This window comes from Cheilinus undulatus, linkage group 3 (genome assembly GCF_018320785.1).
Source record: "Cheilinus undulatus linkage group 3, ASM1832078v1, whole genome shotgun sequence".
NCBI lineage: Eukaryota > Metazoa > Chordata > Actinopteri > Labriformes > Labridae > Cheilinus > Cheilinus undulatus.
The window spans coordinates 30206054-30217311 of NC_054867.1; the positions used below are offsets into that span (position 1 = coordinate 30206054).

The window sequence follows — 11258 nt, forward strand, 5'->3', positions numbered from 1 at the left end:
TCACTGTAGTTTAGATAGTTTGAAAAAGGAAGACGCCGCCTTACGTGATTACGTCACTTCCTTCTATATGGACGCCTGCACGTGTTGAAGTGACTGTTTACAGCTTGGAAGTTCAGAAGGGTAAACTATACGACAGCTATTCATCCTACACCTCAGGAAACGGTCCCAATAAATACAATTACTGGGGCACCATCTCGAAAAGAATGCCGAAAGTGAAAAAATCGAAAGGTGGAGGAGGAGAGAAGAGTGGAGGATCGGTGGCGCTGGCTGACCAGATCCTACAGGCGGACGCGGTGCGAGCCCGAGGCCGGGTAAAGATCAGGGACAGCAAAGCAGAAAATGACGACAAGTACGTAGACGAGCGTCTGTCACGGAAGATCTTACAGCAAGCCCGAATTCAACAGGAGGAGCTTCAGACCGAGTATGGCCTGGCACCCGAGAAGAAGAAAACACCAGTCACTGTTCTCGGTAAGGTTGAGGGGGCTGCATCTCCCCATTAAAATAAGCTACATCCTCATAATTGTAACATTTTAGAGATGTGTTGAATTTGCTGTCAGTGAGCATTCAGTTTGTACAGTGTCAAATAAATCGCACTGGTAAAAGACAAAGAAGAACCTCAACACACTGAAAAATCTATAAAGATTTATAAGTTGTATATGTTTAATAAGATTTTTTTGTGAGTAATAACACAGTGTGAGTGTTACTACCATGTTCACTATTTTTTACCTTGTTCACAAACTTTAGGGTCTGGTGCACAGGATGCTGACTCAGATGAAGAGTGGCCAGCACTTGGAGCTGCTGGTGCTGAGGCTGAGTGTGACACAGAGGTCATCGTTGACCCTGATGATGAAAAGGCTATTGAGATGTTCATGAACAAAAACCCTCCAATGAGGCAAGATGTCACACAATCCTGATCTTTACATATTAATTGCTAATATTAATCTGATATGATACTACAGTGAGCTAAAGCTCTAAATCACATGCTAAGTTGTGTTTTCTCTTTGTGTTCCTTTGTAGACGGACCTTAGCTGATATTATAATGGAGAAGATCACAGAGAAGCAGACAGAGGTAGGGACAGTCATGTCTGAGGTTTCAGGGTGTCCCATGCCCCAGTTGGACCCAAGGGTAATAGAAGTGTACAGAGGTGTTGGTAAGGTGAGTTGTTATTTATTATCATAAAGTCTTCTGTTGGTAATAAAGTGTTTTATAAATCTATTTGCTGAGAAATTCACATAACACTTTTAAACATCAGTTTGAGAAAAAAGATCACTGTCAGTTGGCTATGGAAGTCATATAAGTAATCAAATGAAAAAGACGGAGTTAGGAGGATCTAACCTTGGTGCTTCCCCTGCCTACCATCAGTTTCCCTCAGACAAGAACCTAACCCAAATAGTCTTGGTGTGTCCTCATCTTGGTGAAACCTACACCATGAAGACAATGAAACGTTTGAATGTCAAATAAGTTTTACCTTGATCTTTGTGTATGAGAAATATTCACAATTCTGAGATCTGACTTACAAACTGCATTTTTTTGGCCTATATCTCTGTGTTACACAAACAGTTTCACCAAGTCTGCTTATTTTAAGTCATACTATTATTTTCAGTTAGAGTTGGAGTTCTTGTGGTCTTATTTCCTTAAGATTAATATTTTGGGCATCTAATGCCTTTACTTATAGAAAGTGGATAGTCAGAAATGGGGAGGCTAGAGCAGGGAGCAAAATGCAGGAAAGGAGCCACAGGCAGGACCCTAACCCGGTTGGCCCCCCATACATGGGGCACAGCCTAACCGCTGGACCGTTTGCACCCTATATGAGCTTATTTCTTGATACTTACTTGGGCTTTTCTTACTTCCCTGTTTCTTTCCCATAGAGAAGGTAAAGCAAATCATGGTAGTTTGTCCTGTTGCAGGATCAGTCCAGAGCCCTGTCCACAACTAAGTGGGTGAAATATGGGAAAAGGTAGTCTACAATAAAGAGCAGAAGAAAGGCTATTATATTCTCTTGGCATTACTCTTTTCTTAGACTAGCTGCTCATGTTTCTTTGCGAGATCTGGCAACACTGGATGCAAACTAAGTGTACCAGTATTAATTCTAAGTCATTATGCATATTATTCACTGTTCACAAGCAATTAAACACTAGTATTATTCTAAACAAACAAATGAATGAATACACAGCCTGCATTCCTTTCCTGCTAGTGGCCATTTCAATGCCTGATATGAAATGTGAAGAAGTTCCAAAGTAATTTTAAACATTAGCTTTCCTTTCTGTCCTTTTTTAGGTTCTTTCAAAGTATCGCAGTGGTAAACTGCCAAAGGCTTTTAAAATAGTCCCCGCACTTGCAAACTGGGAGCAGGTTCTCTATCTGACTGAGCCTGAAACCTGGACTGCTGCTGCCATGTACCAAGCAACCAGGTGAGATCCTTTGGGGTTTATGTTTGGCTTTATGTTAACATAGTTTTCATGCTTAAGGCAGCTACAGCAATACTGTATCAAAATGTGTTCTCTACAATGCTTTTTGAAGGATCTTCTCTTCAAATCTGAAAGAGAGAATGGCCCAGAGGTTTTACAACTTGGTGCTGCTGCCTCGAGTGCGGGATGATATCGCTGAGTACAAGCGGCTCAACTTTCACCTCTACAGCGCCCTGAAGAAGGCCTTGTTCAAACCAGGAGCATGGTTTAAAGGTGAGAAATAATTTAAAATAATTAATGGTTAAATATCCTTACCAGTGAGAATAGCTGTAATCTGACATCAGACATCCCTGACTATTTTGAGGATGAGGAGAGGCTATGATCAGAGATGCATCATTGTTTACTAGGGGTGTAAAGGTACGAGTATTCGTACCGTACCGATTTGGTAAGTTATGGTACAGACATGTACGAACGAATACATGTGGAACGAAGCTCACATACAGACAGAAAACCAGAGCACAACTCCCTGTCACGCTGTCCTGGAACCACACAACCACAGCAAACAACAGCAACAGCCTGAATATTCCCAGATAAAAGTGTCCTGTTTAGGAACACTTTGTTTCCCAGTAAAATACAACAGTGGACAAAGACAACAACAATAGCGTTGACATTATTCAGCAGCTGTGTCGCTGACAGCACATCGTCCAGCGGACCAATCAAAGCATTTTTAAAAGGCACCACTTAAACAAGAGGAGGAACAACAAAAGGCTCACCAGCCAGTTATGAATTTCCTATTCTTGAGGAAATTAGGAATTTTACCTTCAACTATCAGCCTCAGAGGGGACTCCTTCACGTCTGCAGCTGTGTCATAGGTAAAGTTATCGTCTGATTTCACACGGCTCTAACCTCTTTATCCGTCAAGATGGGCTGTGAAAAGTTCTCCCAAACTTAATAGTATGTCTCATTGGTTAAAAAAGTAATCCAGTGCTGAAGTCCGTGTTGAAATCGGCAGGAAAGACGCTAATTTGTATACTTCAGAAGCTAACACACCGTTATATGATGATGCATTCAAGTTGGCTGAAAATTTTAGTTTTAGTCAATTAAAAAAACTAGTAAATCAAAAATATATTTATTTATTAATCTTTGTAATCACTGAGGAACTTTTGGAAGGAGGTCACAGCATTATTTATAATTTAAATGAACTTTATTCAGCTTATTTTTATAATACAATTTAATAAAAAAGAAAAAATATATATTTCTTTGCTTCAACTACCGTACTGAAAATGTACCGAACCGTGACTTTAAAACCAAGGTATGTACCGAACCGAATATTTTCTGTACCGTTACACCCCTACTGTTTACAGTGTATTATTTAGTAATGGTTGGCTATGTGGTTTGGTTGACTATGAAAGGGAAAACCCATTTGACTTCCCCCCAAATTTTTTTATTCAACATATTTACTATACTTTTTTACAAGTATCATCAGAAAGATAGGACTGATTAAAGTGCTGATGACTTTCTCTTTACTCCCAAGTCATGGGTTGCATCGCTAAGAAAATGAGACTAAAATTGATTAATGAGTTTTACACTTTTACGAGTACAATATAGTACAGCATTAACAGAACTAATCAGGCTACACAAATGTTATTTTTAACCTCCCTGTGTTATTACATACTCAGGCTTGCTCCTCCTTTATAAAGTGCCAGTATTAGTGCTAGTAGACATGTCCATGCTAGCTCTGCATACTGTATATGCCTATACACTGCTCTTTTTTATGCAAACAGGGTTCTGGCTTGATCAGCAATTTAACCAAAACTGTCCTGGTTTTGATAAACCCGCTTGGTTGTACAGGTCCCAACAATCACCTAATTTATTGTTTGATTTAGTTCTAGTGTAATGTTAAGCTAATACAATTAATTTAACTTAAAGTATAACTAAATCCCTAGACCACTTTTTCAACTGTAAAGTAGTGTATATGTCAGGGAGTTGATTAATAATTCTGGTTCAACTCTTAACATTTGAGTACAAAGTTTTAAATTCTATATTTTGTGTAAGAAACTGGAATAGTGACTGCCCTCTACCAGATGAAACCTTGCTAATGCAGGTGAATTTTCTATTGTCTGAACCGGTAAATGGTGACATCATCAGGCAGCCACCCAGTTAATGTTTTTATTTGACTGTTCAATTTGAAGAGATTCTAAGGTTATAAATATTCAGAAGGCATTTTTAAAATTCCATGATGGCTGCACTTCAGCCAAAACTCTAGGGCTTAGTTACCCTTTAAGTAATTGCTCCTTTTGCACCAGTCATTATTCTGTATTATCAACCAATCTTAAAGTAAATTGTCATACTTCCTGAGTGATGTTGAAGATTCTTCCATCCATCCATATCTACACTGCTTATCTCATACAGGGCTGTGGGGGGCTGGAGCAAATCCCATCTGTTAATGGGTGTAGTTTGAACAGGTTGTCAGTCAATCACACAGCTGAGAAATAGAGACAAACAAGCAGGCACGCTCAAATTCACACCTATAGGAAATTAAGATTCACTGAATAACCTATTGAGTAGGTCTTTGGACGGTGGGAGGAAGCTGGAGTATTCAGAAACAAACCCATACATCCACTAAATGTCATTACTAGTCATTGTTTGGTCATATCCACAGTGACTGCAGGGCTTAGCCCTAGTAGTGCTGACTGTTGGAAATAAATTGTCAACAAAGCAGGGGAAAAAAGAGTAGAAACAAACCTTGTTGCAAAGGACAAAGCTTCCTGGGAACTGCAACAGTTATTTCAACTCCAATAAAAAACAATTCCTCTTAAGGACGGTAATTGCAGGGTAAATAACACCATTGGATCTGGGCCCTCTGTAATTTACACACTCAAATGATTGTCTTTTTTAATCCTGCTAGTTCAGTTTGTTCTCAAGCTGTCCCAGATTCAGTGGACACTTTTCTCAAAACATTCTGTGACCCATATTTGGACATTCACAATGATCAGTATAAGCCTAAACCACTGGGTGGCAGTGCTGCTCACAAGTATACACTAGTGTCAAGCATGGAATCATTAACAGGTTTTATTTACTGACAATTTTATCGTTGTCTTATTAGTTAGATTGGCAAAATAAGAATTTGTTTTTCTCTATGATCAATACCAAGTTATTGAATACTGTGTGTATATCTCTGTTTTCTTTGGTGATTCTAATACTTTCCATCTTCACTTTCCTTGACTTCTATAAACTGAACTACCATGATGACAAACTAATGGATAATAGACTTAACTTTTGGTTAAAATAAAATCTGCAACATTAATTATAACAACAAAGTAAATGCAGATTGTACAATAAAACATCAGAATGCCAAAGCTGACCACTTATATTTCTGAGTGGTATAAGTTGAAAATGTTCTCAAGCCAAAACTGCAGTTCTGCAGTTTACTGCAGTAAACGAAACAAAATGTACAGTTATTCTGTCAAGTTTCAGTTAGTGTGTGTACTTTTGGCTTAGATAATCCCAGTGTAACTAGATTATTAAAGACAAAATTTTATTTGAGTTATATAATAACCACATTGTAACTTTTAAATAATATCCAGGGCTTTGGGGTGACTACAAATACAGATTTTTCTCAAAATTCTAGTTTGTCCTGTTAGAAGGTTTATGTTAAAATAACAAATACTGTTGCAGCATGTTATTCAAAGTATGTTCTTAAAGGCAGATTAAGTATAATTTAGCAGTTGTAACTGTAAACACTAGGGCTGTAGTCAAACAAAGAAGATCTTGGTTGACCGAAATTACATCCACACACTGACCGATTGGTTGTGCAGGTATAACATAAAAGCTTAATCCGTAACAGGCTGGTTCTCAGCCCTATGAAAGTGCCTTCCTGAAAACCTCTCCTCATTTGTGCCTCTCTTTCACTCAGGTATACTGATTCCTCTATGTGAATCTGGAACATGTACTCTTAGGGAAGCCATCATCATTGGGAGCATCCTCACAAAGTGCTCAATCCCTGTGCTCCACTCCAGGTGCGGCTTCCTTTCACTGACATTTCAGCCTTGAATCATTGGGTGTGGGATTCAGCCTGTTGACCTTGAAAGCCATATAATGTCTGTTATTGGCATGTTTTGGTAAGGTCAAGGTTGCATAATATGGAGGGTTGTATAACATGCATGCACACTCTTTCTTGTCTTTCAGCGCTGCAATGCTTAAGTTGGCAGAGATGGAGTACAACGGCGCCAACAGCATTTTCCTACGCCTCATGCTTGACAAGAAATACGCCCTGCCTTTCCGTGTCCTAGATGCCTTGGTGGCCCACTTCCTGTCCTTCCGTAGTGAAAAACGTGTACTTCCTGTACTGTGGCATCAGAGTCTACTCACCCTGGCTCAGCGCTACAAGGCTGACCTGGCCTCGGAACAGAAGACTTCACTGCTTGAGCTGCTCAAGATACAAACACATCCTCAAATTTCTGCAGAGATTCGTAGAGAATTGCAAAACTCAGAGTCAAGGGATATTGAAATTGGGCTCCCTGTAACTGTTGAAATGGACTAAGGATTCAGTCCATGTTCTAGCATCCTTCTTGGATGCAAATGATTAAGTGGTTTCCACAGCACAAAGAACAGTTTGATGAACTTTATGAGAAAGAATAGTTTAAAGATAAGAGTTCTCAATACAGTCCTAGAAGCCCTTATTATCCAGCTTGGATTAGCGCGATGGGAGATTGATGAAGTGTTGCAATGTATCAAAAATCTCAGCTGTGTTCTTGTTGTGGTGCAGTGGCTGCTCCAGAATATGTAGACTGGCATTACTGGTTTATAATTGATCTCAACAGCAAACATGTTGTTATAAAGCTACTTGCACCACTGAAACTGAATCCTTAAATGTTGTTCAGTGTTTCTGTGTTTAAAGGTCATTCATATACAAAAGACATGGGCAAAGAAAATTTTTAAAGGACTATTAATATGTTTGAGTAGTAGTCAGTCCTCTGCTTTTTCAAACGTTTACTTTAACTGCCTTTATGTCTTCAGTTTTGACACCATATACCAAATTGTCATGGAGAAATTAAAACTATCATTTAACGTGTCCGTGTAGTTTTGTTTCTGTGTTGAATTGCAATAGAATACTCTGGTTATACATTTATCTTTCATCCAAATATGCATTAACTTAGCTGTAAAATAAATGATGCCAAAGTGATACAACAAAAATCTCATATGAATTTTAAAAATGATCTTAAATGTAAAAAAAATAGCTATGAAGAAAAAAATGCAGGAAACGCCTTGCACCGAAGTCACCTAGAAACTTTATTTAATCGATGCTAGCAACAAATCTGCAAAGTTGGCCAAAGCTCTTCACTCCGTGCTTATTTTTTTCACCGTTTTTTTCAAGTTTTTTTTTTTTTGACAGGGCAAAGTTATTTAATCAGCCCCACCAAGATAATAAGATACCGAGTGTAGCCTATCGGATGTTAGCTTTTGCGAAAATAGAAAAAAAAACAAGTGGGATTTTTTTTGCCATAGCTTTTAGACGGTAAGCTAGCTAAGGAGAGCTAACACAGTCCCCCTAACTTGATTAACGGTTAACCGTTATATTAATGGTTCATTTGTATTTTATTGATTTCAGTGACTAATATGTAAGCTTTTTTATTTAGCCTCGTGTTAATGGATCTTTTAGAGAACGACAAGATTAAAGAACAGCCAAGTTATAACAAGTCTGATGAGACTCGGTGTGACGTGGTCCAGCGGGCAGGAAGCGACCAAGCTGTGACAGGCGACCTCCGAGTACTGCGCCACTTGACCGCCATCGAGAAGACCTGTCGGCCGGCTAGTTATTGCGACAGAATTAAGTCAGACATACAGCCACACATGCGGAGAATACTGGTAGTGTGGATGTTCGAGGTAAAAAAAAAAAGAAGCTGAGTAGAGTCAGCTAAACTTTTCAGTTTATTCCACATGGGAGGCATTTACTGCAATAGCTGGCTTTCTTACAGGTGTGTGAGGAACAGAAATGTGAGGAGGAGGTGTTCCCGTTGGCAGTATGCTACCTGGACTGCTACCTGAGCCGCTTTGCTATCGTAAAGTCTGATCTGCAGCTTTTGGGGGCTGTTTGCATGTTCCTGGCATCTAAAATGAGAGAGAGTATCCCACTGACTGCTAACAAGCTCTGCATCTACACAGACAACTCCATATCAGTCTCTGACATCCTGGTAACCATTTTTTATAAGCTAGAAATTATGTTTGGGATGGCACAAGCACTGACACCAAGAGAGTTTGAGAAAATCTGACTGGTTATTAACAGATATAAATCAAATTTGATGTCTTTATTTAATATAGGAAAGAACACAAGCCCATTAACATATAGACGGACTATTTTTATACAGTGGTTAGTGGTTATCTATAATGTCTATACCTGCTGCCATAGTTCAGGTGTCAGATAAGGAGATAAATGGTAAGCTGCTGAAACAGACATTTTTACATTTTTAAAACAGGAAAAAAATAATAACCATGACTTACACAGGACAAAATAAGCTGAGATATAAGAGGTAACAGGTAGCTGACAGTGTTGTAAAGTTAAAACAATCTCAGAGTTCTTTACAGAAGCTTTAATGTAGACAAAAAAAGTCTTAACAAAACTGGTCAATTTTATGTTAGAGAGATTTAGAATTTATTGAAGTACTAGACTTTTCAGTCATAGACACTTTGTATGCCTAAAAACATTGAAGTGTCACTGTAAAACTTCTTCCTAATTATTTAGTTACAAGAAGTTGTAAGACACCACTGTGAGGTGAGTTCTCTCAGATCTTTCCTTATCTCACCGTTTCCCAAATTTGGGCTCTTTGCCCACTCCAGGGGTGGTATCTCAACTGGAAAAAATCCAGAGATACTTGAGCAGACAAATGCAAAACTTTAAGACCATTTTACCTCTTGCTAGGCCTATCAATAAACAAACATTGATGGGAAAAGTACTGTATATATATGAAAAAGATTTCATGCAGTGACATTTTGATGGAAGACTGGTTTTAGGGGAATGTATGTGTTTCAGCACTGGGAGCTGGCAGTGGTGTCCAGGTTGGATTGGTGTCTGGCCTCTGTGGTGCCCTCTGATTTTTTGGAACCAATCCTTCAGGCTCTCCCTTTTGTTCAGCCCCACCACCTTCCAAACATTCGTAGGCATGTTCACTCCTACATCGCCCTGGCAGCCACTGGTAAGTTACATAACTGAGTTACCTACACATGAGATGTTTTCTTTGAAAACAAAATGCACCAGAAGTCACTGTGTACGAGAGCGGGTGATAATATTTACAAAGAGAAGTTTGACAGTTATTTATGATAACATATTTCTGTGCTAAATTATGAATTTTTCAATCATTTGACTGCATAAAAAGCAGCTTTTTATTTAACCCAAAAACAATTACAGATCTTTCCCTTTTGCAGCATTAACGGTAACTTTTTGGCACTGGACAAAGGACACAAAGCAGCCATAACTCTGATCACAATGTGTCAGCAGTTCATTTTGGAGACAGAGAGCTGAGTTTGTGTAATCCTGTATTGTCTGCTTTGAAAGACCTGTGTCCGACCATTCAGGGAGCTGATTTCCCACGAATCTCTGTGATGCTGCCCGAGGCAACATTGTCACAGGGATACAGTCAGTTAGTGCCTCTCTAGACAGACTCTGACATTTCAGACCATAAATTTCAGATAATTCATGGCCCCTGATATAGTATCCCATTCAAAAAGTGTCTGAGTGTGAATCAGCCTTTTCTGCTTTTTGTCTCAGCATTTTTCCTGCCTTGAGCAGTTAGGAAGTTGTATCGTATTATCAGGTTTTGGGAAATGTCTGCTTTAGAGTTGTTCCCTTATTGTCTGACAAGGTAGGATTACAATGGCAGCATCTGTCTTATTGTCTACACTTTACCTTTACTGACCATTTCACCGGTCTTCTCCTGCTCTTAGTACTTCAGGTGAACTTCAAGTGGTTACCACAATGAGGAAACACAACTTCTGATAATCTTCTTTTCTTCAGACTGCAGGTTCTTAGAGTTCATGCCCTCCAGTATTGCGTGTGCCTCTGTGAGCATTGCCATGCAGAGGCTAAAGCTTGTGAACACTCGCCTCACCCCTGATTCAGTTATGAAGTTTTTGGCTTACCTTCTGACTATTGATCTGGTAAGGCTAATATTTAACATACACTTTTAAATATGTTTTGACTTTGCCCCTTTTTTAAACACTGATTGAAAGGACCCTCACCAAACAATCTGTGAAAAAAGAACAAGCTGTAAAATACATATTGAGAAAAACAACACTGCATCTGCAATATTGGTTGAACTTCTATAGAAAATCTGTCCATGACCTGTTCATGAACCTCTGGATGTTTTTCTTTGGATATGACCCTGAACAGAGTCCTGTCATCCTCTGCCATGGCCAGCTTTTGGGTGTGTTGGAGCTCAGCCTGCCCTCTTATTTCCAGGATAGTGTTTGCAGATCAGGAGTGCACAACCCAGTAATCAGCTACACCCCTGCTGACATTGAGGATGTTATACTGACACCAGTGACATCAAGCTAAAACACCTCTCCCAGCCATGAATTGGGCTGTAAGCTTATATCCATAAACTATGACTTGTGTCTAAATGTCGCATTAATTATATCTGGAGAAGTTTTTAATGTGAATTATTTTGGAGTTCATGTTGTTGAGGAACTACTACAGTTAGATATTTTTTTCCTTAAATGCCAATCCTCTTGCTCTGTTTGCACATATTTGTAATTTTAAGAAAGTTTGTAAGACAGAATTTTGATGTTTTTTAAGCCCCAAAGAAACTGTTTGATTTTGTTTCTTCACTGTTTTAATACAGTTCTTCATCCCC

The 11258-nt window shown here is 39.0% G+C and overlaps 2 protein-coding genes across 2 annotated transcripts; both read left to right on the top strand.

The window, feature by feature from the left end:
• Positions 1–58: 58 nt before the first annotated feature.
• On the top strand, positions 59–7482 carry bysl (bystin-like). The gene is made up of 7 exons (XM_041783667.1): positions 59–468; positions 745–892; positions 1018–1156; positions 2279–2412; positions 2522–2682; positions 6326–6428; positions 6598–7482. Exons 1-7 carry the CDS (start codon positions 204–206, stop codon positions 6950–6952), a joined length of 1305 nt encoding a protein of 434 aa, XP_041639601.1. The 5' UTR covers positions 59–203; the 3' UTR covers positions 6953–7482.
• A 425-nt stretch (positions 7483–7907) lies between these two features.
• Positions 7908–11235, top strand: ccnd3 (cyclin D3). The gene is made up of 6 exons (XM_041783701.1): positions 7908–7927; positions 8049–8295; positions 8388–8603; positions 9440–9602; positions 10421–10563; positions 10796–11235. The coding sequence occupies exons 2-6, from the start codon at positions 8059–8061 to the stop codon at positions 10958–10960; spliced, it is 924 nt and encodes a 307-aa protein (XP_041639635.1). The 5' UTR covers positions 7908–7927; positions 8049–8058; the 3' UTR covers positions 10961–11235.
• Positions 11236–11258: the final 23 nt, after the last annotated feature.